Source organism: Dermacentor andersoni, chromosome 4 (genome assembly GCF_023375885.2).
Source record: "Dermacentor andersoni chromosome 4, qqDerAnde1_hic_scaffold, whole genome shotgun sequence".
In the NCBI taxonomy this organism is placed as follows: domain Eukaryota; kingdom Metazoa; phylum Arthropoda; class Arachnida; order Ixodida; family Ixodidae; genus Dermacentor; species Dermacentor andersoni.
In genome coordinates this window covers 55,962,563-55,989,496 of record NC_092817.1, presented here as the reverse complement: position 1 = coordinate 55,989,496, position 26,934 = coordinate 55,962,563, and the positions used below count along the sequence as shown (strand labels likewise).

The 26,934-nt window shown below is 52.1% G+C and overlaps 1 protein-coding gene across 2 annotated transcripts in view; it reads left to right on the top strand.

The window, feature by feature from the left end:
- Nucleotides 1–8,613: 8,613 nt before the first annotated feature.
- The window catches only part of crp (transcription factor cropped), a 68,423-nt gene continuing 50,102 nt past the window's right edge, over nt 8,614–26,934 (top strand). Inside the window, exons 1-2 of one of the 2 annotated variants that reach the window (XM_050184392.3) lie at nt 8,614–8,830; nt 20,569–20,737. In XM_050184392.3, coding sequence (XP_050040349.1) covers nt 8,742–8,830; nt 20,569–20,737 — 258 coding nt within the window. In that variant the 5' untranslated portion in view covers nt 8,614–8,741. Of the gene's footprint in view, nt 8,831–19,977; nt 20,373–20,568; nt 20,738–26,934 lie in introns of those variants that run through there. The other variant, XM_050184393.3, reaches the window with a different exon arrangement.

Below are 26,934 nucleotides of genomic sequence, written 5' to 3'. Positions count from 1 at the left end.
GGATTGACGTCATATCCGCCTTATCGTACTCCTGTGCGACGCACCGCTACGGGCTCCTGTCGTCTGCTACTGAGCAATTCGAACGCTTTTAGTTGAACATGTGTGCGATTGGTAGCCCTATGCCATTGCCGCATTTACTTTTTCGACAGGGATCATCCATGTTTCACAAATCTAGCTCAAGTGAGATTTCTTTGAAGTTGGCATTTAATAGACTACGAGTGCCAGCCAGATTCATTGGCTTCTCGGCACCGCCGACGCAGCTGAATTCGCGTTTCTTTCTACAGTTGACATATGCCGCGCCGCTGTCTTTTAAAGCGCTACTCGCGCATTCATCGGAAGTGTGTCGGTGGATCTATGCTCTCCCCAAAAGCTGTAGAGAACAGACTCACGGAGTCAAATGTCGAGGACTCTCCTTCTCTTTGTATTTCTATAGCTTTAGCACCTGTACACAAACGATGGCGCAAAACGCACCGGGCTGTAGCCATCAATAGCACTGACTGTGTTTTTTTTTTTTTTTTGTTAACAAGATCTCTGTCTCCTTTCCGTGTGTTCTTGTTTCTTTTATACTACCACCTCTGTCATCCGAAGCAGCCAGTCTTGCATGTTACAAAACTGACATCCTATCGCCTGGTGGAAGGTTTTTGCGGCACGAACTTCCGGTTGCAGGGCACGAGGCCGCGGGTCCGCGTTCCGACCCTGTCGGTATGTAATGACGCATGGGCGCCCTCCCCCCTTCCACCCGTTACGACGTTTCTCATAAACCAGACGTTGCTTTCGGGCGTAAAACGACTACGGTTGCTGTGAAATCATAACGGTGTAGTATCTCTCTATTACTCATGTGCTGAGGTCGTCAAAAGTTTGCAGCGTAAGCGTATTGCAACAAAACCGACTTTCAGCTCGTATCAGGTTTAGCTAGCAGCGAGTAAAGCTGTACAACACTACGTTAGTCGCGTGCAATAACTAGTATACAGGTCTAGCAAATGTGAATTGCGGGCTGCGCGCTCAAAGCAATCTTTCCGCGGCCCCGGGAAACGCCATCTGTCAAGTCGACCATGCATCGCGATGGCGGCGTTCTGAGGTAACTTACCGGATACCACAAAATGTAACAACGTGAGCTTTGACAAATGTGTAACCTGACAAATGCAACTGGTCGCCAGCTTGCTCAAATGCATTAGGAACTCGCATCATGGCCCCGAACCGAGTACTCGTGTTTCCGCACGTGCGGACTTTTGTCAAAGCAAGGTGACAGATCTCGAATCTAGCAGTCAATGCCAGGCGTCAAAACTATGTAGCCGGGTAGGGACATGGCAACGACGCCTCGGCTCCGGCACCTACCTCGGTCCCTTTCTTTGCCTTTTCTGGGGGGATCCTGTGCCTCAAATCGGCCCTGCAAATTCTTTGGGTGCTTCCCTCGAAGCAGCCCCTTCACCAGCGCCCAAACGGCGACAGGAATGCCCCACAGTGACTGTGACGGGAAAACAGGCGTCCCAACAGGCAGTGCGCATTCCTTTGGGTGTTCGCCCCAAGGCAGTGGCACCAGCGAGACGACTACAGCAGTACCCGACACCGACTGTGACGGCCAAACAAAGGGCTGGCTCTCTTAGAAGCGACCGCGTCCGCCTGCCCTCCCTTGGGGCGGTAAGAAGCGCGAACTGTTTCGTAGAAGGAGCGCGGACGAACTTTGTCTCCAGATTGCCTCGTCCTTGCTTCGAAGGTTGGTCATGAGAGGCAGAGTACTGTGAACTGTACGTCGCCTCTGATCGGCCACAACGGGGTCACCGAAGTCCCTTGAGTAGGGAACTAGGAAAGAAGAACGTTTTAAAAGCGGACCTTTGGTGCAGAGAGTGCTGAGGTGTCCTGACGTTTGCCGACATGTGTGAGCTCTGACCAGAATCTCACTACTTGTTTCAATGTGTAAATAACGTAAAATAAACCACCTTTTTATCTCGCTCCTCTCCCGGACGTACTCATCCATATGGCACGAAGAATTCGTTGCCTAAATGCTACCCCGAGTCTAAACAGCGGCCATATTCGCTCTCTGTTGCGCTGATGATGATATTTGTTGGCATCTTGAAACGGAGCAGCGACAAATAGTCTACCGAGCCTGCTTAGTCTAATCAGGCTTTACTGCATCTGTCACAATCTAGCTTATTGCCTATCTCTCCTTCACCTTTTCTTTCTTTATTAAAACTTGTACAGTTAGCTATTATGCCTGTAACCACTTCACTTTTGTCAATCTCTCCAGCTTTCTGTTTATTTCCTTTTTTTTTCACCAATAGTCTGCTGCTTATCTCGACTGATGATCATTTAATGCTTCCACCCGCTTTAATCCCAGCGCTTCTGGAAGCTGGATCTTTTCCACGGGCATTGCAGGGAGACTATCTTGCCATTCGATTACGATGTGCTGAGTGGATTTCAGACTTTTGCTGCAAAAGACACATGCCCCATTTAAATTGTACGAATATTTGCTCCGGTATGGGGTTTTTGTGCTGATGCAGCCAGTCCGGGTCTCAAATAGCAAGGTGCGCCCTTTGTGTTATCGTACAGATTTTCTCTCGCGATTTCTTCCTAGTCGTATCTGTAAATCCCCATTGTACTTTCTGTGTCCATCCCTTACATGCAATTCGCTGTCTCTGTTTGTCTCACTTTCTTTCTGATGACTCCTAGTGCCTATTTACTCTATCAATTACCCTGTACTTGGTTGCGAATTTTCTTGATGTCTCCTTCTATTATGTGTTCACGGTTCTGAGGCTTGCCAAGATCGCTGGCACCAAAATGTAACGGGAGTCCGGTGCCTTGACCGGGTTCCAAGCGGTACACCGACACACCCAAATCTCAGCTGTTCCAAAAGCAACTATTCCCCACACCCATTGCTTGCTTGCTTCCTATACCATGGCATTTACCCATGCACTACGTGGGATTGGCCAAGAACCCGGCAGTTAAACGGAAAACAGTTTAAAAAAAAAAAAAAAAACGTGTGTTTTTGAAACGAGAGCAAGCTAGAAGGTAATAAATTTTAATCAATTGGAATTTTGCAAAATAATAGATATTAAATCAGTAATTTAACTAGGTACTCTCCAAAGTGTGTCACCAAGACACTCGCACACAACCATGCATTACGTTCCTGGGGCTAAAACCTAATGTAGATGCCGCAACGGAGAAAATGTTTTCAGTGTTTATAGCATGCCTAACTTTCGGAATGGAATTTCGAAGTATTTATTTCTCTGGATTGCGAATCGGTGACAGGCTAATAAAAAATGATCAATGGTTTCGGGTTCTTTGCAGAAATGACAGAGGGGACAGCGCCAGACCAGACCTGTGTAGATAAAAATTTAGTGGTGGATTACGGCATCGTAATTTTGTGAGAGATTTCCAATTTACCTGTGGTACACTTTTGATTGTCCCAAGGGTACAGCAAATGGTATAAGTATTTTATTTGAACGTCTGTTCTGCAGAGTACCTTAAAAGACAATACTCTTTCCTTCAGCTTGCCCTTCTCTTTCTATTCTTTCACTTGCGGCGTTCTTCGTTACCGTTACAATATATTTGTATATTAAAAGACAATACTCTTTCCTTCAGCTTGCCCTTCTCTTTCTATTCTTTCACTTGCGGCGTTCTTCGTTACCGTTACAATATATTTGCATTTTAAAAGACAATACTCTTTCCTTCAGCTTGCCCTTCTCTTCCTATTCTTTCACTTGCGGCGTTCTTCGTTACCGTTACAAAATATTTGCGCTTTTTAGCTGCCCATTTATGTGCATCCATGCTCCCGAGTCTTTCTACAAAACAAATTTTGCTCTGCGCTTGTCTCACTATACAAAACAAGTCCAACCCATGTCACCCTGCACTGCCTCGTCTGTGGTTTTACCGTGGGCCCCCAATGCCAATCGGCCCAGCGACCTATGGTTAACTTCCAACACCGACACGATTTACGATATTGAACGCAGAATTAATTGCACTTGCGAACCTTAGTGCGGGCACCATATTACTCCTTTCGAAATTGATCGCACCACCTATTTATTTGGGCCCCAAAGTGTTCTATGTTTCATTCTTGCTGCCCCATTCCGCTTCCCCTTCATCATCAGATTACCTTGGTGGAAGTTTTAAGCAAGCATTTTCTTCGTTTAGGCACACACACGCCTTTACGGGCAGGTAGCCCCCTCTCTTGGCATCGGTCAGCCGGACCGTTGACCGGTGGTGCGGTGGCGTGCCCCCCGAAATTCTTCTGACCGGGACAAAAAGAACACAGACAATCGAGTTTTCTTGGAGAAGCATTGCTGGTGCTCTTCCCTAAAGCTATACCGTTTTCCACTGTACTAAATATGAAGGCGGGCAGCCGTGATATCACGTTCTGCTTGTGGAATGCAGGAAGTTTTCAAAACAGCCGGCTGCACAGCCTAGACTCTTCTCTACGCCTTTGCATTTCAGCTGGACTCTGCCATCGCGAAGCTACCCTGCTTTGTCTAATATGGCTAGGGGTGGCGTTCACCAAGTCTTTTGCTTTCCGAATCGGATGGGCCGACGACGCCTCGTGTGATGACTGTGGTAACGAGGAGACTCTTCAACACCTTCTCTGTGACTGTCCTCGCTATAATTTACAGAGACGATCGCTCGCAAACGCGATAGCGCGCTTTGACCGAATACCTCTAACAGAGGAGCTTATTTTAAAATGCCGCCATCACAAGCCATCGCAGCAGAGGGCGACGAGGGCACTGTTGCAGTGTTTAAGGACAAGCGGCTGTAGCATGAACAGATGTTCATAGTGCTGCAAGTGCTACTGTGCGGTGCGGTGACAGTGTGCGGCGACAGTGACCGACTGTGATTGTATGTCTATGCTCCTTTCTTTCTTTATATCTACTTTCTTATCACTTTACGTCCCCCCCCCCCGTCTTGAAAGGGGGAGGGTGTATTATAGGAAAGCGTTCACAACCTAAACAGCATGGTTTCCCTACGAGAACTTGCCAGAGGAATGAATGGGCGATTCGGCCAGCATGAGAATTATTATTAGTACACGCATCTGCCTAAACGTTGCCCCGTTGGTTTGAAACGACTTCATCGATTTTGAAATTGACCATTTTCAGCAAAATACTGCGTTGTAACAATTATATATGGCACGTCATATGCGCAGATAATAGTTCGTCTTCATGCGTTCTGAAAACTGTGATTCCGTCGAAATTTTGGAAACAATAATTGAAGCGTAATAAGCAGCGCGACAAGAACCTGAGAAGCCACAAGCATGAAGACTGAAGATTGAACAAGTCATTGTACTAAACTCTACCTTTATTGTAGCTAAGCGATCGCAGCGCGCCATAGTTTTCCCTAGAAATGTTTACAGGAAACGGCAAAACAGCTGCCCCTATGACAACCGCGATGGCGGAACGACGAGGGTATCACAGCTCCGACCGGATCGACCATGTATAGAATCCTGAGCGGGGCCGAGTGGCTATACTGCTTCTGGCCGGGAAATGTAACAATGATAAGCATGGAGATATACGTGCGAATCGGCGTAGAAGAGAACGCGAAGTTTTGCTTGGCACTTCTTGTTGCCAGTTGTTTCTCATTTCCAGTTGGCGTCACTGTGTTCAATTAGTTTTGTTTTATGTCTTGCGGATTTCCTTTCCACTTGCTCACTTTTAAAGTTGTAATTAATTTTGTGTCGCCATTTCGGACGCGGTTCTCGTCACGCGCACAAACAACCTCAGCGTCTTCCTTCTGGAAGCGTGGCAGCCATGTTGTCTTCGACCTTCACCGTCCCTCGGAGGTGACGGTTCCGAAATCTTTCCCCGTTATTCTATGGACATCCACCTCGAAGTGCTCTTCATTGAAGCTGTTGTGTTGTGTAAAAATGTTACAATCTTCGATCACACCGATTTACATCATATCATTGGAAAGTGACGAGGCACTGTCTTCAGGAAGCATCAAACACCGCGTTGAAAAGGCGCCGATAATAATGGGACACGAAAAGAATGTCAAATCCTGTCGTCTGCTGTTGCTTTCCATAGAACCTTTTTCTTGCTTTCCTTCTTTTTTTCTTTGCTTCGTTTTTTTTTTTTTTTTTCGGACGGTTCCGTGATGTACTCTTGTACGATTGACAGTGAAACGGAAGCCTGCGGTGCGTCGGGTCGACTGGATCAATTTTTAAGTTGGGAATGTGGCCCTATCTTCGAAGCGGGAAAATGCATTCAGCAAGAATGTGAACCTCCGAGCTTTCTTATTTACTGTCGAAGTACAAACTTTAACTAGCCATCATAACCCTTGGTTAGAAACGGACTCGACTTCATAATGGATGAAGATGGATTCTCAATGGGAACGTAGAAATGAAGGGTGAACGGCAATTCGAGTGGGCATCGTCTTACGAGGATTGTTGGAGATGTTTGTTCACAACCGAAGTAGCTCCACAGCTACGCATGGAACAACGCGTCCAGACCTCTACGAGAAGCAATCAGTGCAGCCGTTCCAAAGCGATAGAGCGAGAAAGCAGAACTGAATATCCTCCCCTCCCCCATATCCAACTTCCTCCACGCACACGCTTCCATTTAGGTGAACAAATGCAACGCAAAACACGCGCACTCGAACCAATGCAAAATCGTAAAGCCCGCCACACAACATCGCGCTGAAAGCAGGCGCGTTGAGGTTCGGCATTTGCTGCGCTGCAAGTCCTTCCGGCGCGAGCGCCGAGGCCATCACTGCAAATCGTTATTCGTGCACTCTAGAGAAACGACAGCGCGTTATCTGAACCGCTGGCCGAGCCGAAGCCAATCCACAACAATAAGAGCGCAGCGGCGACAACAGCGCTATGTAGGTCGGCGCAACCATAAGCGGGAACAGGGAAAAACAATCAGGAGAACGAATGGGCCAGCGGGAGAAGACGGGAATAAAAGAGACCTCTCGCTTCTGGGGACGGAAGTCCCTTATCTTTCCTTTGCAGTTTGCTTCGACGGGGCGGTGTTGCACCGGCCCCCCTCAAAAGACATCATCGCTCAGAAGAGGGGGTCGAACCACGCCGGGGACAAAGGCCGAGGGCCTAACTGCTTCTCTTTGTTCTGATCAGACGCGGAAGTAAGCCTCAAGGGTAGTGCATCTCAGTGTCGGAAAACTACCCGAAATTTTAATAATCCGTATGAAATCTTCTAGCCAAAAGATGTTACTAATAAGCTTGAACAACTTTTGCCCCCCTCCCCCCCACACACGTCACCTACGAAATAAGTTGCTGGCTCATGCTACTGGTTTTCTGAATGAAATGATAGAGGGATGTCGATCTGTACCGAAGAGGAAAGAGAGAACGAAGGAAAGGCAGGAGGGTCAGCCAGACGCCCGTCAGGTTCACTGCCACCAGGCCGAAAGGATAAAATAATGAAAAGAGAGAATGAGGAGAAGGGAACATAATCAGATGAATATAGCAGCACGTGGGAATTAATTGGGAAATATCAGTCGGTGTTATTACTGCCATCGAAGCGATAAAATACTGCGTCCGAAAGAACTGGATCAGCTAGCAAACAAAATAAAAAGCGCTTTGTTTGCCTCAAAAGAAGGAAAGAAAGAAAAGGGGGGAAGGGATAGAACAACGTATGGTGTCAACTTCTCAAAACATAAACAACCAGTATACTTTTGGCAGAAATTCAGACAGAAAATTTACTAGAGATTCGAAGTTCCGGGACAAAGAGTACTGAGATTCAGATTCGCCGCGGAAGTTGAGAATGGCCCACGCCGCGGCAAACGCATCGTCCTCGCGGTGAAGCCGAACCTACTCGTCCGCAGAATCCTTTCTTCCCTTCCGGCACACCTGCACAGAATACGAAGTCGCACTTCACGCCACATGGAACAGGCAAGGCAGCCCACGAGGTGAATAAGAACGGCGACCAAAGAAAGGAGAAGGCCCCAAGCGTCGGCAATCTCTCTACAGAAGCGAAGCGCGCCGCAAGAACGGCCTGGGGAGGAGTGAACGGCGAACGCAGGAAGGAGCAAATGAAAGAGAGGAGAGGCGAGCGAGAGGGACACAGCGCGAGGGAAAGAGAGGACGCGGAGAGGGAGAAAGAAATCATTTGAACAACGCAAAAACAGATGCGGCGGTTCCCGCCACTATTGATTGACGTAACGACTCTTCAGTCACGTGACTCTCCTCCTATTGGTCGGCCGGAATTCCCGACGTAGTAGCTTACTATAGAGAAAATGGAGTCAGAATTAAAAAAAACATTTGAGTTTATTGTTGAATACTAATGCAAAACTTTTTTAACAACGCAAGTACAATTAGACATATGCGTTAAGCTCTATATAAAATTTTTACTTTGTTTTAAAAGAAGCACAGTGCTTACAAATGAAGAATGCTTTAATGGTGGTGTCAGTTCTCTCAAGACGGGGTCTCAGCTGAAAGCGTGTTCCTGCCAGCTCGACAGCTGATAGACATGCAAGGCAGCAAACGGAGTGCGCTCCAGAAAGTAGTTCTGCCGGTTTTGCAAAAATGCGTTGCTCACTTGACTATCTGTGCAAAGTAGCGCGATTATCAATACTTATTTTGAGTATCTAGATGTTTTTTACGGCAGTGTAGCGCTCTTCACGGATGTCGCATTTTCGCCGGGCCGCGGAAGGATACACACTCGCACGCCCGCCGCGTTTCCCGCCAAAGGTAGCCATTCGGTGAATCAAGCGGAGGCGCCTTTGTAAATAGCAGCGGCGGATTTTTCGATTTGGTGCGGGAGATCAACCAGATTACACCTGTTTTTGTGGATACGTGCTACCGGGTGATGGCGTTATACCATCGGAGCTCGGAAAAACGGCGGATATTCAACGATTTTCGTCGGCAAGAAGAAGAAGTGATCGGCAGCCTGGTCAGGTAAGGGTGTGACGTTTCTCCCGGCGCTCGGCGGTGCGCTTCTCGCGTGCTCGACGCCGCCACTCCCGGTTCCTCCAAGTTTCGCTGTGTTTTGGACGCTTCGCACGCGTCGGGCTTTTGCGTCGCTGCCACCTCTGGTTCCACGATGTCGGGCGTCGCCGGCAAGCCAGCAGCTGTTTGCGCCGCGGCTCCGTCTTCGAAGCCAGCTGTTCGAACAAGCCTCCCTCGTGCACGTTGACGGTGCCGCTGACCGCCGTGATCGTTCGATTGGCTGTGCGAAATCCTTCAGTTCACGTGCGTTTTTCCGCCACACTAATTTTGTGTAGCTATCACCCTAGGCAGTGCCGATATTTTTCAAAATTTGCGCGCTCAGCTGACTCTCCCGCCGTGGCCCTTTAAACGGGCGCGCCGGCTTCATCGTCGCAAGCGCCGTCGATGTTTGTGAATTATTGTTGCGAGTGGATTATTTTATTGCTTTGTATTTTGAGGGGCATGTTACTCCCCATTGCACGCTTTTTCCTGACGTATAACGTGTTTTCTGCACAATTGCGACCTTGCGAAGCAGGCGTGTGCCAGCTGCTGCACCACGTGGTGGACGCTTTGCACGAGGCCTCTCCTCCCTTGTGCCTCGTTTTGTGGTGCACTTCTCCGCAGCATTGTTGCCGCTTGTGCGTGTTTAATAAAGCCCTCGCTGTGCCCGACTACGAGCCGCGTCCAGTCGCCGGCGGCCGCGTTAGGGGCGCGTTTTTTTCGAACTCGACGCGGAACCCAGCGCGCCGCCGCCGACGGGCGCGACGCGGCTGGCTGGGGCCTTTGTGTGACTTGGCTTGGCTGGCGCGGCCAAGCGGCGGTGCGTGCATGCTGCTGCGTCGCTGCTGCTCGCCGACGCCGCCGGGTAATGGCGGCGCTGGTGTGGGCCGTCTTCCTCGCTGGCTCGCATCCAGGGAGCAGCAGCTGTGGACCGGCGACGCGGCCCCCCGCTCTCCTTCCTCGCTCTCCGGTGGTCCCTTTCCGTCGCGTCAGTGCTTCCTTCACTCTCGTCCTCTCGCTCTTGCCCCGAATCAGCTGCGACGACGCGCCGCGGTGGCTTTTTATGGCGGCTCGGTCTGCCGGCCGGCCAGCCGGCGGTGCGTCCGGTCGGTCGGTTTTCGCGGGCTACGTATGGCGCGTCCCCCGTGCATCTGACGCCACGCGGCCGCGTCTTGGGGGCCTCCCGCATTTCGGAGGGCCCTGAGACCGTGCGAATGTTCGCGTGGCCGTCAGCTGATCGCCGTGCTCGGGCTTTCTTGCCGTTACGCCAGGCAGCTGCCGTGTTCCGCTGTCTTGCCAACCTTGTAGCGCACTGAAAAATTAGAACTGACGCGGTTGGTGATGGTGTTAGTTGACACCATGACTGTAACTGCCTTTTGTCCTTACAGCGTTGTTAACACTAGCATATTAACCTTGCTCCAGGCCGGAGCGAGATTTGTATGCCCGGTTCCCGCGGCTACTCAGACATGGTTGATAATTTGTGGTGCCATTGTTTTTGCCACCAGCAAAAGTATGAAAGCCACTACAGCTCTCATTTAACAATATGTGATGCTTGTGAACGTTCTCAATTCTAGGTTACACTGAAATTCGGAATTCCACTTCTCTAAGTGAATGTAAACAAACGTTTTACGCATAAGTAACTGTTAGGGCTTGTGCGGCCACTGTCGTAGCTCACGCATTTACAGAGAACGAAGTGGCATATGGCCACTGCGAGAAGCATTGACTCAATCCACGCCGTTGTTTGTATGTAACTGACCTCTCGCTCGCATCAAGGTCGATTTTATGATGTCTGCATTTCTAAGTGCGCTCCTGCCTCACCTGTTCGAATTTCGCCGCGTCTCCTCAGAACGCGGCCCACTTGCCTGTAAGCAGCAGGTTATTTACTTTTTAGTCTTTTTTTCCTTTCCTTTTTCTACCTGGCGATTTTTTTTCCCGGTGTGTGCCTCGAGCGCTTAACCGGGACGAGTAGCAGACGGTCCCGTTCTTCGCGTTACGTAACGTTCGCGGCAAGGAAATGGAACGCTGTTGCGCTGTAGGCCACTCGGGACGTTCTACGAGGAAGAGAAAAAAAATAAAGAAATGTCATACGAATGTGGATCAAGGACGCCTCTTTTCCTTCTCTGAATGATAGCCGCTCTTCTCGAGAGGCATGCTTCGTGAGGAGGAGACATTGGGAGGTGATAAGGATTGCCGACATAGTGCGAACGCAGCGAGTGGCGCTGCTCGGGGGAAACGCACGTGTGAGCTTAGTTGAGCTTCATGTGTCGAATTGGCCGTGCCGAAGGGATGTTTCTCTGCAAACCCGCGCGCTGACGTTATCTAGTCGTCACGGGCACTCCCGCATCCGCTCTTGCGGTTCTGGTAGTTGACGGCCCTGCTATTCTTATTCTCCAGTTGTCTCCTTGCTCTCTTTTTTTTCTGTATGCCTGCTGTTCTAGACGAGTCATAAACGGTCCCAACAAATTGCAACGTGGAGTTTTCTTGTGCGGCCTGGTTCCTTGGCTTGTAAAATGAGAGTTGGGGTGGCTCGGACAGACGGGAACGACGTAGTACACCTGCAATTGCAGCGTCTTTGTTGCAACTTTATAGTAGTGAGGTACTGCGTCATAGATTTACGATTGCTCGAGCAAGTGTTTCAGCCTGTGACACAAGGGTTTGTGATACTCGTAAAAGGCTAGGATGAGCATTTCGAAACAGCGATGATCTAAGGGTGCCCTCGTAACAAGCCGCGGATAGTTGTTTTTCCCACCTGGGTTTCTTCTAAATACACTTTGTCAGGATTCATGTGGTGTAGCAACTCTGAATACGCGGTCCGCACATCGGTCAACGTCATAATTTTGAGAACCGGCTCGTGAGAACCTGCGCCGTGAGCTACAATAAACGGGCATTGTCGTATTTACTGGTTTTCAAAAGAAATGAGAATAGAAGACAATGAAGTTCATTTTCTTAAGGGTACTACTTCAGGGAAAACGAGGAAATGTCCAGAAACTTGTCGGTTCTGGAAAATTCAGGATAAAAACGGTATTTTTTACCCCAGTTGCTTTGAAGGGGGGGGGGGGGGGGATTCGGTACCTACAGTGGTCTCGGCGAAGCTGTAGAGATATGCCGGAAGGAAGCAAAGTTTTCAGCTGTTCCAATGCAATCCGCAAGTAATTGTTTCTTTCTCTTTTGCCTCTTTTGCTGTTTTTGTGAGTGTGAGCATGGCCGGGCGTCTGGAATATTGTCAGACACTTGATTCACTCATATGTGATAGTTCACCCGACCTGATTTACCGTATACTTGTCCAAGTTGTTTAACATGGTGGGCCAGCACAGTAACTCCTGGACCTCCATTGTCATAAGTTGTGTTTTCGTTTCTTTTCTTCAATCTTTCTTTCTTTTTTAAAAAAAAACGGCCACGAAGATCTTGGAGAAATCGGTGAATTTGAAAGCACCAACGTAGCAGATCTGTTATTTCTCCTGTCTGAGTAACATTGCCTAGTGCAGTTTATTCTTCCTTCGATAGGTCACCCCTTTTCGCGACGGGTGATTTGTCTCGTCCAAGTTGCGTCGGGACCTCTGCGGCGCCCCGTAGAGAGACGACAGTGCGTTCTCTCCTTTGACGAAGCAAGTGTGCTTCACAGCGAGCGGTGGTGACGTCACGAGCGTGCAGCCCGCTGTTCGCAGTGTGACACAAACTATAGACGTTCGTGAGCGGCCTTTTTTCGCTGTTGCAATTTGTGACATCGGTAATAAGGATAACGCTTGACAGAAGAGCAAGCAGAAGGGCAAGCAGAACGGCTCAGCAGTGCAGTGTGTTTCTGAGAATGACGCAAGAAGGGTCGTAGCTTTCTCCGTTTCACCTTGGATAAATTCTGGAACGTTCGCGTCCCGCGTGCTGCACATCATACCGGTTGTTTCCGTTGATCTTTTTAAAGCCTTAACAGTGTGTTTCTAGCTAATTTACAGAGTGGTCTGCGGTGCTCTACGCTCCATTTGCATATTTGCAATCTCTCCCGAATTTTCCTAAAGTTTGTGAATTTGGGCTCGTTTTGTGATTTTACTAATGTTCGTCAAGTTTTAGCAAATGTAAAGGTTTCGCTCGTTGCACTGCGAAGCCTCCGCTAGAAGTTTTCTGGTGGGGAAAGGACGTAAGAAAGGGAGTTGCTTTGAGCAAGTTTTACAAACAAGTTCCTGAAGCAGGCGACATCGGCAACAACATAGTCAGTGAAAAAGGCACCGTGGTATAAAAACAGCGTGCTACGTCTAAAGATCAGTGATCGCTAAATAAAGCGCGTATCTCTCGCAAAAAGTTGGCAGGTATGCATTTGTTCTTCGGACTTTTCGCAAGCACAAATGATAACAGCAATCGACAACGAATGGTGGACTAATTTATTAACATAGGGAGGGCGAGCAGTCATGAAACGTAAACGCATTCCAGAAACGTAGCCTCGAACCTCAGCTGTTGCCATCTTTCCTTGAACAACACGGCAATCGTCTCGAGTGGATCGCCCGCAGAGGGGGTGGGCGAGATATTTGTCCGAGGCTGGCATTTCTTTCGTTGTTGCGGATAAGTGGTGGACGGGACCTCGTCGCGCAAGGACGTTGCTGGGCGTTTCTCTCTCCCTCCGTGGTGGCACAGACCGCTTCGTCGGACTAGTAGTGGATTGTTGACTCTCCAGAAGGGGCCGGCCGAGCAGGTGAGAGTGAGATGCGCGCGCCCGCTGCGTCCCCACCTGCCGAGGGTGCCTGACAGGCCACTCGCTGATAAGTGCGTGCGAAACAACCATGACAGCCATCGCTCCTGCGGCAGCTGTCTCCGCAGCCTGTGCCCTGCATTATTGCGTGGCATCGTAGGGCGCCGCAGCAGCTGCTCTGCGTATAGCGTGGCTTTCGGCGGGCCCCCCGGCTATGAATGCGCCGCGTGTAGGTTATCTGTGCCGAATGCAGCGTAAAATATTCTCCCAGTCTCCAATACGCGATTTCCTTTCGTGCTGCAGTTCCCTCTCGATCGTTTGTGAATGACGAATGTCTGTCTTTTGTCCTTCGTTTTCTATCTTTCTTCCTTTAATTATCTTTTTTTTCTCTCTCTCATCACCACGTGGCTAATTCATGCAGTTCGCGATATACGCGAATGAATTAAAGGCTGCTGAGCGCCGCGACGCGGTTAGCATTTGAACACGGTCATTGAAGTTTGTGACTGGCTGTACAATCAGTAGGAGTGTGGTACATTTAGTTTGCCACGATATCGCTTCGGATTTATGAAATTATGCCCTTGGCGCTGCTTTGCTTGCAGCATTCGCGCTGGCTTTTCGTGCGGCGGGTGAGCTGGGCTCGTATATAATTTGTTAATGCGGCTTATGGTTCTCATTGCAGTTGAATCGCGGGCTTTGCGGAGGGGTTGAAGTGGGCCTATCTAATGCTTCTAACTTAGGAGCTGCGATGCCGTCGGTTGGTGTTTCCTGTGCAGTCCGTCAGCGACTTCGCCGTCTTGATAGCTTTTCGTTCCACCGGATGTTGTTCTGTGACTGATAATAGTCCGCGTCTTGAATGTCGAGTATTTGGAACGGCTTCGATGTGGGTCGCGTTTCTTTGGCTCCCGGCGTAGAAGAGGTCACGCACGTCTGCGCTTTCCGGATCCAGCGGCGCAGGATCCAGCGACACGTTTGTTTCTCAATAAAGAAAACCGCACGGTCCCGTGAGAATGCATGACACCGCAATAGATGCGGCTCATTGTCGAATGCTTATGTTTTGTGGTAATGTGCTGTTGCGTCATTGGCAGGAAGGGATGAAAACGAGGACCGTGTAGGAGCGGTTGGCTTCTACCTGTACGGTGCTTGCAGGTCGATACTTCAGCGTAGTAACCTTGTGACAGCAGTACCCTTGTATACCAACCTGGATACCGACGCCCAGTGCCAGCAGTCGTGTACATTATCTCGAGGAGTAGCCAGAGGCGGCTCGAAGACCTAGAGGTTCGGTGCACTGCCTTGCACGTGGCGAGGCGATGTAAGGTATGCTGATATAATGCACTACACATGTGGCAAGAGTCCGTGTACGGTGGTAGTTGTCCTCGTAGGCCTTGCTTGGGTAGCGAATCTGTTCGTTGCAGCTGGTCCATACGATTGTAGCGTCTCATGCCCGTATTCTTCTGGGTTTCGGTGTACTTCGGTGGCCCACGTGGCTCTTTCGTCATTGTCGCCAACAGTTGCTGCTGCGCGAGACCAAGGCATCGTCGACTGCCGAGCCGGTGCTGGCGTGTTTCGACGGCGATCTAATTGCGGTGGCGTTGGCTGTCGATCGGCCCCGATACGACTGCACGTCGCAACGCGCAAGGAACGTGCATTAATTGGCCGCGCACTGAGGTAAACGCGCGAAGTGTCTGTTCGTCGCGGACAACGCAAGGGACGACACGACTTGTGATGGATGAAAATGCGCGTGCGTGTTGCGGCTTCCCGCACCTCCGTTGCGTGTATTTTAAAAGGAGACATTAAAGTTGAACTTTGAGATGTGTTAGTAAATTGCGCTCGTGCAGTAGCAAAGCTTGTTGCTTGTAGCTCCTTTGTAAACTTCTGTCTCGTTATTTGCTGCGGTGGTGCGCTGAAGGTGCAGCACTCCTATGGGCAGGTTCTGGCGCCTGCCGTGTAATATAACATGTATGGCTGCTGCTGTTGCTTGGCAAACGGCAAAAGGAAGAAAATACGGATCAAGAGGAGGTTCCTACACAAAGGATTTCGAAAGCGGCCGTGACCGGCTGTGTCTCGTTTCTTTTCTTAGGTCATCCCGGGACCATTCCGTCTCTCGGTCCTCCCCCTCTCCGCGCTGCCCCGCAACTCGGGAATATCATTTCCCTCCTCCAACCACGGCGAGCATTAGCGGGCCGCCGCCGAGGCCGCAGTGAGAGCGAATGATGGCCCGTGCCTACCGGGCCTTGTATACTGCGCGCGTGTCTGCCGACGCACTCAGCGCATGTTTTCTTTCATTACTTTTCTTTTGAGCGTTCCATATTTCATTTTGCTCTCCTTTGCCGAGTTTCCGTGAAGGTCGTGACGATTGCCGTGAGCCGGCGAGTGTGTTTCTTTCTTCGGCGTCGTAGACGACCGCGACGACTGCGATATTGTGAGCCAGGAAAGAAGATGGGGGGTTGTTGTTGCTATATTCCACCCGTTGCTCTTCTTTTTCGAGCAACGTCGTGCGCAAGATTTCTATTGGTGGACGGGAAATCAGCCCGGCTCTGGGAGAGAGAGCGACGCGGCGGAATTTGTGCGGTTTCGTTTTTGTCGCAGTCTTTTCGGCGCAGCTTTCGCTCCGGCGCGCGCGCGCGCTTGGGTCTTGGGACTGGCAGGGGCCATGTCTTCTCGTCGACGCTTGCGTTTTCGGCGTCGGTCACGACGACCCGTGGTCCGAGGAAAGAAGCACCCCCCCCCCCCCCCTTCCTCACCCTCAGGCTTCGGTTGGTTGTGTCCATTCTGCGGCGAGTGGATACTGCTGTTGCGTCTGCTCCGGCCCGCCTCGCGGGGGGGGGGGGGGGGGAGGTTTCGGTGGCTGCCGGACGTTAACCGCCCGGGCAGCTTCGTCGTCTTCGTGTCCGCGCCGTGCGCCTGGGTCATTGTTTGCGTCGCCGTTACACTTTATTTCTTCTTCCTCCTCCTGGTCGCGGAGCTAGGGGCGACGGTGAATTATGAGAGAACGTGAGGGGGGGGGGGGGGGGGGGGGGGTGCGTGCTCTGTCTTTCTTGCGTGGCCGGAAGTTTTCGTGACTGCGTTATGAATTCGGCGACGATCCGACGAGCGAAGGCAGCAGCAGCAGCGACACCCATGGCATTCATACACAAATACGCGCTTGCGCACGCTGGCTGGCTTCGCGTCAATCTGTGGCCTCCCCCGCCTAGGCTCTCGCAATGTTTTTCTCTTACGTTTTTTTTTTCTTTCTATATTTCTCGTTTCTCTGGCGTGCTTGCCTTCACAGCGCGGCCCACGTGTATGGCGACGACGCTGCTACGGTTTTCTCTCCCCACGTCGCCGCCGTATACCGAGCGTGGCAGAGAGAGCGTGAGTGACTTTTCATTGCCATTGGTGGTGCGGTCGTGGTGCTGGTTTGCGTGTAACGTCGTGACCTTGCGCGCACGGCGTGCCTCGTATATTGGGACTCGACATTTTTTTTGCCCCCCCCCTCTCTCTCTCTCTCTCCGTCGCGCTCTTTCGAGGCACACCGGGAGGGGGTCGTCGTTCGCGCTTGCACGCGCGGGCAGCACGTGAGCGTGGCGACGCGGACCCATGCTTTACCGACGCGCCACGGGGCCGCCTCGGATGATCTTGTCACGGAGTGGCGACGCGACGGACGTGAGACGCGAAGCCGCACCGCGCGCGCGCGCTCTTTTATGTAGTGTGCTGACGCGCCTTCTATTTATATCCATTTCTTTTCTTTTCTGTCTTCGTGCGCGTCGTGCGACGCGTTATCTGGATTGCCGCGCGTCGTGGTCGACTGTATACGCGCGCTGTTGCGTCGCAGATGTCGCTGCGGAAACGCGAATGACCGCAGCGAGTGCCGGATTTGGTCTGCCTTTCTTCCTTTTTTTCTCAGAAGGTGGCAGTCGGTGTGGGACGGCGACAATTGTTCCGTTCAGCGTGACAAATCGAATAGCGGATGTTCGCGCTCCTGCGTGCATGGTGTGTGTATGTTTCCACAATATTGTCGCGGACAATCAATTTACCTCGAGAAGAAAAAGAACGCGCGATTTTTTTTTATTGTGATTTTTTCGGATGACGGCGACAGCGGCGCTGGGATGTACCGCACGTGCCGTCGGCGCTCGCTTTGTTCTTTCGCTTCCGAAAAGTCTTGCAAGTGAGACAATGGGGTCTTTCTCTTTCTTTCTTTTTTTTATGTTTAGGTGGAAGGTACGTTGTACTACAGGTATAACGTGGAAAGGTAATTGGCCACCACAGAGCAGCTTCGTATTTCACGAACGCTTCGTTGTAGTCTAGGGATCGAACCCGGTTCCACTGTATTTCTTGGGCTGGCAATAAATTGCGTCGCTCGGCCGAATCATTCGGCAACTGGAAGCGTGGGAACACTGTATATAGCAAATCAGTTGTGCGGATTTGCCGTACACGGCTGTGACGCGTTGTAAAACGTTTGCGTCGGTCCGTGTTTGTTTCTGCTGTGAGGCCACTCTTTTGCCGAAGTGCATGCAAATGGCGTGTATTTGGAAGTTTAAATGCTGATCTTTGTCGGCGTACCTATAGCTATGCCTCCTTCGTGCGATTTCTCGGCTATGTAAGGTCAGTGCGCAGTTGTCAGCGCGTACAACCGACGATGTACACCTCACAACTGACGAAGTATACTTAAACATTTGCGCGCATCTCTGAATATAATGTCACGTGTTAACTTGCTGCTGCTGCCTACCCGAAGCGGAGTGGGGCAGATAGATCCACTAACTTTAGGCGCGGGGCCAGGTTATAAACGGTTCGCCATAGCAGCGTCTTAACCGCTGCGTCGGCCGCAGGAAGCGAGTCTTGCGTAGCTAAGTGCCGGATATTTGCAGCAAGCTCAAGTCTAGACGCTTACCTCAGCGTGCAGAGATGGGGGGCCCTGCGCTCGACGTTCCGTTGATTCAGCAGGAGTTACGGGTCAGGCTCCGGGAGGGTGAACCGGAGGGGAAGAGGCGACTCAGCCCCCTCATCTTTGAATCCGTCCAGTAGCAAACTTTAGCTCTCCGTGGCCTTGACCCGTCGGCGCCTCGCTGCTCGTGTCGGTAAACACGCGACCGGCGCCTCAACATTGTCGCTGCATTGCACGTGGCGCGACGCGAAATAGTTCCGCCGAGAAGCGTGCAATTTTCTTGCGCGCGTGACGCCAGCGTCGCCCCCCCCCCCCCCCCCCCCCCTTTTTTTTTTTTGCGCTACGTAACCACCGCCTGTTGTGGGAAATTCGCTCGCGCTATTGCGGGCGGACCAAGCGACGGTGAATGGTATCGAGCGACCCGGCTCGTGCTTCTGAAGGATGGCTATTTGCACTGAACTTGTTGGGACTCGGAGCGCCCTCCTAAATAACAGAATGATTTGGCATTGTATTTCTCGGGTCACCGTGTACGCGATGTGTGTCCTGCGCATGATCGGCTCGCATTAGCTAGCCTGCTAGAATCTTGTTCCTGACAGATGCCGTGATTGACTCATTCATTCATTCATTTGGCTCAGCGTTTTCGAAGCAGCACTAGGTATATGAGAGACGGCGTAACGCAATGCTGCGGATTCTCATTTTGACCGCTTGGGCGCCTTTACCGTGCACAGACAGCTGTTTCCATTAGCGTTCTGTATCTTCTTCGCGGTCGGCAGTCGAACCCGCGTCCTTGTAGACGCAGTAACAGAACGCCGCTTCGTTGGGTCGTAACAGCGGAAAACAGCATAGCAGCAGCGCAGTGCTATAACTCTAATGAATAAGCGCCCCTCATTTCTCGTGAAAGGCGAGCGAGTGTTTCTTCGAAACTGGATTCCTGAGTGCCGCCGGCAGCGCTATCACCGAAGCGCGTTCGCTCGCAGTGCGTGGCGTTTTGGATTTCGTAGTAGGTCACGAATGAAGCTACTCTTGAGAACTCCATAACGATACCTGTCGCCAATATTGGTGTTTGCTTTCTCGGCAGCTACTACCGGATGGTAGCACTAGCGTGTGCTTAATTGTCTTGCCTGCCTCAGCAAACCTCAGTATATTCGGTCGGCTGCTTGGACAACGCTGTGGGCGCCTTCGTTACTGCAGTGGAGACGAACACCACTTCATTACGGCGCGACGTGCAGCTGCCAGTGCCGAAGCGCTGGGCATGTTAGTGCAAACATTCTTCTCGTTGCTGTGCCCGGCGTCTTCCTCTTTTGGGGACTTGTTGCGTTATTAGCACCTCATCCACGATATTGATGCGTCGGTGTGCTTTCTAAGAGGAAGGTACCGTATTGTGCCACTTCCTGCGTTGTGCGGTTACTAGAGACGCGGCATATAAATATAGGCTACTAGAGACGCGGCCTACAGCATGTTCTGACGCACCTGGCAGGCCTCTCCGTTCTCGCCCGGTCACTCGTTTTTTCTCGCCGTCGTTCCAAACGCTGGCCCGCGTGCGAACCGTGCGTTCGGCTCGAAGCCAAAAAGGCACGTGTTTCTAACGCATCGGGTGCCGTGGCTCGTGGTGACTATTGGGTCTCTCCTCCTGCTCGCGCCTCCCCTTCTTCTCGTCTCCCTTGTCGTACACGATGACTTCTTTTGTTTTGCCCACTCGTGCTCGGTGCGAGCTCAGACGGCGCGTGCCCGAGGAGATGCGTGCCGGCGGTCAGGTGACACCGTCTTTCTTCGAGCGGCCGTTGAAGTGTAGACGCCGTTCCTTTTGCGTTTGCATCGCCTTTTCTTTGATCCACTGCGACGGTGTTGGAGAGGCTGCTTCTCGGTGGGTGGCGTTTGTCGAGAGTGCGTGCGATTGGCGAAGATTCGTCCGAGATGACCGGAACCCGTCGCCCGAGTCAAGTCCCGAGAAGAGACAACCGCCGTACGAACAAAGCGTGAGTCTCTCGCTGGGTTGATCAGCTGTGGATGCCTGTCAGCCGCCATGGAATGGTCGGCGATAGGCCTGACGGCGGCCATTTTTCGCTGTTCTTGTCCGAACGTGATGTCGCGTAGAACGGTGACGTTGGTTGCGTAGTTTTATCGCGTCTAGTGTCTAACGAGCGCGTTTTTTCTTTCTTTTCTCGTTCGCAGCCGGCTCAGCAACCGCCCGACGAGTCCCAAAACGCAGATGGAGCAGGAGAAGAGGATCCGGCGCGAGATCGCCAACAGCAACGAGCGCAGGCGCATGCAGAGCATCAATGCCGGTTTTCAGTCGCTGCGGACACTTCTGCCGCACCACGACGGCGAGAAGCTCTCCAAGGTGAGTCTGCCAGTCCCGCCTTTCTTTTTTTTTTTCCCTCTTCTTCGCTACTCCGTCGCTTCAGGCGTTTCGCCTGTTTCTTGCGGCGGCCCCCTGACAGGTGTCGCGTGCACCTGGCTCTACCACCAGGGGGCATCGGACCTCTCAGCGTTGTCGAAGTGCTACCCCCCTCCCTCCCCTCCCTTCCTCCTCGTGTTCTTTTCCCGTTTCCACGGTCGCTCGCGCATCTTCGGACGAATGCCCGTCTGCCTCGTGCAGCGAGTTACCGGGTGGAGGCGAGGAAACAGCTGCTACTTGTTATGCGAAGACGAATTGGGAGCGTCGGTTTTTTCGTAGCGGGCAGTCAGTCGTGCGAGGTGGAGTGAGGAGGAAAGGGGTTCCCTTTCGCCCTTCATCATTCAGTTTCTTCAGTTTATATCGACTTCGTAGAATAATGTGCACGACGCCATTGTCTGTTGAGAAATAAGACTCGAGCTGGGGCGAACGCATGCGTGCCTCGTTTTTTTCCCCTTCTTTTTTTTTCCGTTTAGCTTCTTCTTTCGTTTCGGGCGTTTGCAAAGGCCGCAGTGGAACTCGCGAGCAACTGTGGGATAGCTCAGCTAAACGTCGTTGTGCTTTTTTCACAGTACTCGATTGCAAGCGGGCCACTCTGTGTACTATAGATCGCAGGAAACCTTTGCAGCGCGAAAGACGCGTCTTTCTCCTTTCTCCTCTTCTGCGTCCCTCTTTCACTTCTGTTACGTCTCCCTGACGCTACGCTTTGCAAAAAGTTCCCCATGCACGTAACCTCATTAGTGCAGGTCGCTGTTGTGGTTTCTCCTTCATCCCACTCGTCAGAGAAGCGGGACAAGTGCGTAACTCGCGAGTTCCCGCCAGAGCTGCTGGCAATACCGTCCGTAGACGACGACGGACGCATTCTCGCGAGGCAGCACGCGTGACGGGCGACTCGGATCGATGACGTAATGCGCGCACCGAGACGGACCCGGGAAAACGAACGCTGACGGCGACCAGACGCGGCGGCGGTGGCGTTTTCGGCGCGGCTTCTCCGCCGCCGGGGCGGATGGATGGAGAAAAGGGGCGGCGGCCCTTCCGATATCCGGCACTTGAAGGAAAAGTTTCGCCGCAGCCGCCGGCCTGGCCGGCCGGTCGTTCGCCTCTGCTCCGGGGCCGCCATCTTTGGGTAACCGGAGGCACCGAAAACGCGCCGTCTGCGGAGACAAAGAACGAGAGGACGAGAGAAGGCGGCCGGAGCGCGGGAATAATAATAAAAGTAAAACAGAAAATCGTCTCTCCGGATCGACGGGATAGAACGGGGAAGCGGGAGATGAGGGGGTGAGTGGGGGCGGCGGGCGGCCGTCTCGCCGCCGTGCGAGACGGCGTACCACGTGACGTCGTGACGTTGCAGGGACGTCCGGGCTTGCCGCTCCTCGGGCAGCGGCGGCGGTGGGATGACGCGTGGAAGAGGGTGGAGGGAATGAGGTGGGAAAGGGGGGTTAGTCGCCGGCATCGGTTGCCATGGCAGCCGGAACGCCCAAATACAGGGTGCCGGCCGCGACCGTGTTGGCGGGGGTCTCGGATCGATGCACCTTTCCCTTCGGAAACTGGCGCTCTCTCCTCCTCTTCCTACTTCCTTGCCAGCATTTATTGCTTCGCTTTCCGAAAGCATCCGCCGTCTCCTGCTGCTTTGCAGCAGAGCCGGCACTGCCGCCGAGGGATTCTTTTTCATTTTTGTATTCTTGCTGCAGGAAGGGTTGTGCGCGTCTCCCGGTAGTCATTGTCCACGTCTTTCAGTGCTCTTTTTAACGCGTTCAAGCATCCCCTCTCTCACTGCTTTCATTTTTTTTTGTTCGTTTGTCTTGCACTCCGTTATTACGTTATACTGCACCTTACTTTCGCTCGCTGTTCGTTTCTCTCCCTCGAAGGTGAGGGGATGTTTTGTTTCGTTTGTCCGGTAGCAAGGCCCCCCGTCGGGTGCCGTAAGCATCCCTCTTGCGCAGTCTCGTCGCTCCCGTGTTCGCACTGTGGGACCGGTCCAGCAGCGCAGGTTACGTAAGGGCGCGGCACGTCTGCTAGGTGCGAGACACCGCGGAAGCCCGGTGAAGACGGTGATGTGGGCGGCGGGTGGTCTTTCAGAGGTTTTTGTTTTTATTCGCTGGGGGCTTTTGCAGCCATTCACGTATCCAGCTGTCGCTTCGTTCTAGCATGTTCCTTTATTGTCGTACATCTATTTCTTCTTATTATTATTGTTGTTTTGCACCTTGCGTTTGAGAGCGTGTTGCAGGAAACTACCACGATGTGGCTGTAGCGAAGTCGCTTCGCCGTAATCGCGGAGATGCGCCCTTCCGCGGAAGGTTTTTCTTTCTCTGCGACGGGCTGATAGGTACCGGAGCTTTTAAAAGAAATTGCGTTGTGCGAATCGACTTTCCATCATCGTTCATTCTAGCGAGTTGTGGTGGTGCACAATTCGGGAGTCGACTCCGCGCTGCACACTCTCATTGACCTCTCTTGAAACTGTCACCGCAATGCTCTCAATAACGAGCAGTGTAAATGGCACTGAGCTTGCGAAGGCAGCTTGCTATTACAGCGCTTGATATACTGGCCGTTAATGGTTAGAGCTCCTGTATAGGTGGCATCCCTTCCCCTTATTGTGTGTTTGACGGGTGCGTTGTCTAAAGTTCGCAAGCGGCCTTGAGCCATTGAGATGACAAGCCTTCGCCCTTTCGTATACCTCGTATAAGTGGTGTGTCTCGAAAACGCCGTCGTATTGTTTGTGCGACTTACACTAAAGCGATCCTCGCGTCACTGTGCCTACCGTCACCTGCGGACTCGCCTGATCCCCGTCCAACCATTGAATTCATAATACGAGGACGTACTGTGTAGAGCTTTACTAGATGTGACTCGGGCGCTGGTGTCTACGGTGCCTGCTGATATGGTGGTTCAGCCAGCGTGGGTACGTTGGCGCCAAACACGCATATAAGCACCGCTACGCCTCACCCCTGAAGGAGGAGCCGATCGGGCTTCGAAACGACGAGGATTTTAAAAATAAATTTTTGGATGGAGAGTTCCTTCTCTTTAATTCAGTTGTCTCCAGCCAGGCAGTTATCTTCCCTATGTTTACCTTTGATGTTGTTGGGGGTAGTACATAGATTTGCTCTAAGCTTCGACGGCTTTGTCACTTCGCTAATTGATCATTTTCAAACGATTGCGTTTGTTTTAAATTGCGCTTTAATTAAACAGTTCCCAGTGAATGTGCGTGTGCACACATCCTTATCGGCTCGCTCTGTTTGGAAAACTACGATTGCCTGGGAATTTAGGAACATAAAGCGTTATTTATAACGCCGCAAAAGCGTCTGAAACAACGAGCGTGATTAGACAGATACGTGCACCAACTATCATCGCCATTGTATAGCTAAACGATCGTAGTGCCAGAGTTCCCTCTAGTAAGTTTTGTAGGAAACTCCGCGGAATGAATAAAGCGTCAGTTCTTGGTCTGTGGAGGTTTCTTTTTTTCAATTCTTTTCTTTTTTCGAAGCCACGTAAGATCGATTCCCTAACCCCGCCGTCCCGACAAAGATGGAGTTCTCCCGAAAAGCTGCCGCTGCCTTATAACAACAAGTGCCGAGTGTGGAGATGCGCAGCGCTTGCGGCTTGCCAAGAATGCTGCTGCTGCTTCGTCCGAGCCCTGCGCCCGATCGACGACGCTTGTCTTTTCCTTGCTTTTGCGGGCTTTCCTTCCCGATCGCGGGCTGTGCGTACCCGTGGTAGGAGTGAGTGCGTCGCGAATTTGGCGACAGTAAGCGCTGCTCTCGCAGTGTAAGTGCGGGCTGGTAATGCGAAAAGTATTCTGCATGTTTTCGCGCTTTTAATTTGCACGGAAACGATGGAGACGAACACAGTTGTTACACGAAGCTGATATGCATCAACTGGCCCGACGCAGCGTTTTATGGCTACTTCATAAATTGCGCGTAATCGTGCCAAGCAGAACTTTTCTCGTTAGGAATGTAAATACAGCAACGCACGCGCGTTGCGGCGCTCCCGTAGCGCGTTCTCTGTTACTTCACTGCGAGGCACATTAAAGCTTACGCAACTCGCTCGGTTACGCTGACAGCGTGACCGTTGGTGTGCAAAAGGGCCAAATATAGTCCGACGTAGCGTGAGCGCGAGCTCACACGCTGTCACGTTGGCGAGAACAACAGCGTTTATAGCTCGACGCAATGGCTCAGCCAACGTGACCGGACGCGGCCAAACACAACGCGTCCGGCGTCGAGCGACGCTCGCCCGCGCGCCGGTGACGTCGGACTATAAACGCGCCTTTGGCTTTGTAACGCGATAATGGATAAGTTGGCGACATACTCGCGAGGAAAGCGCAACTGTGCTGACAGCGTTGCGGATTTCATTTGTCTTATCATTTTTACTTGTACTCGGGGGGGCCCCTCGCCTTGCGGAGACAGCCGCTGCGGCGGCTTCTGAGCTCGCGCATTCGCGATCCCGGGGCGTCGTCTGCTCGTGTTTTGTGGCGGCAGAAGTAGCGGCGTTGCTGGCGTCCGACGTGCGGGCGCCTGCGCGCACATGTTCGTCGCCGCGTCGTCTTCAGGCCCGTGGCCCGAACCCAGGCTTTCCGACTGGCTGCTGATGTTCGAGGCGAGAGATGGCTCCTCCTCTCCTTGCTTAGTGCACGCTGCTCGGCGGCGGCACGCGTGACGGGAGGACGCGTGCGAACTGTTCTTTTTTTTCTTTTTTTTTTTTGCTGCTTTTTTGCCGCTCCTTATACCTTAGGTGCCTACACGCTATACGTTCACTGGCGTTCTTGCGTGACCGGATCGGCGAATGATGGCGAGAGCATTTTCATGTGGAAGAGGAGCCTGTGTCGCACTTGTGAGTGATGGTGAAGAATTACGTTCCTTCCGCTGCTACAATGCCTAGCAGCTGTCGGCCAGAAACGGGGCTGTCGCGCGAGAGCGAATGATGCAGCCAGGCGCGATAAGGGACGGCCGCGTTCTGTAGCGATTTCGTTGCTCTCGGTGTGTGTAGGGATAGAATTTTCGCGGCGCGTCGTCGTTGCCGTGCAGCGGGGTCGAGTGAAGAAACTGGTTATCAGCATCAGCAGGGCATTCCAAATGAGCCGCCTAAAGGACAAATGCCTCCCCTTATGCTCCATAGGAAAACCCCGGTCGGGTGTCAACACTATACCGACCATTCATTGAGTGGCCGCACGTCAGTTGCTATATATAACCTACCGTGTTACTGCACCGCCGTCTTTTCTTTTTCTTTTTCGGCGCGTCACATCATTCGCCGCACTTCCACCTCTCAATCAGAAATACAACTACTCACGTTTGATCCGTAACTGATATGCTGCTTTCCTTGCCTTTCCAACGTCGCGCTGACCAGCTGTATCACATCGCTCTGTGACCCAGCTATACTTGCGGTTCCATCGTTGTTAGCATCCCACTTTCGACAGGAGGAGCCGGAAGGAAACGGCCCTGGTTTGTCCTTTGTTACGGTTTTAACTCGTTTATCGCGCACTGTCGTCAGCTCGTTCCCTCTGCATAAAGGTTCCGTGCATTCGGGGAAACCCGCCCCGTGCCAGTCTCACTCAGCACCTTTCTCATTGCCTCCGGCGTGCTCCGCAGTGGGGGCGAGGGGGGGGGGGGGCGGCTGTGCTTCCGTCACGTCTTGCGGAAAACCCAGTTGCGCAGAGTGCTGACTCGTCGTGCCCCACCACCCGCAGCTCGCGTAGTGATTCGTTTTTCGCACACCCGAGTTCACGGGTTTCGCCCGGCGCCTGGCTCGATCGGGCGGCATATTTCGAGGCGCCGCGCGTTAACCCGGTTATTTTCCTCTATCGCGAATGGCGTTATTATCGCATCAGCCAGCACCTGCATCTGTATCGTCGCGCCGCCTCTTCTCTGATATATTGAAGATGCGACTCTTTGGGTACCTCCCAGAGGCATCGCCAACGGTGGCCCGGGTTCTTCCATAGAGAGACTCAAGAGCATAGCTGCCGTAGATTCGACGGACACACACAGAGGAAAATATCTATCGATAGAAGTATGACGTACAATGAGGCGATTGCTCTGACCTCCTCGTTTTGCGCTGTTCTGCAGAGAGAGAGAGACAGAGTAGGCGTACGGGCGATGGTATACGCGTTCGTGGGCTTGGATTTTGCAGAAGCACAGTTGTTTGTGGTTGCAGTCTCA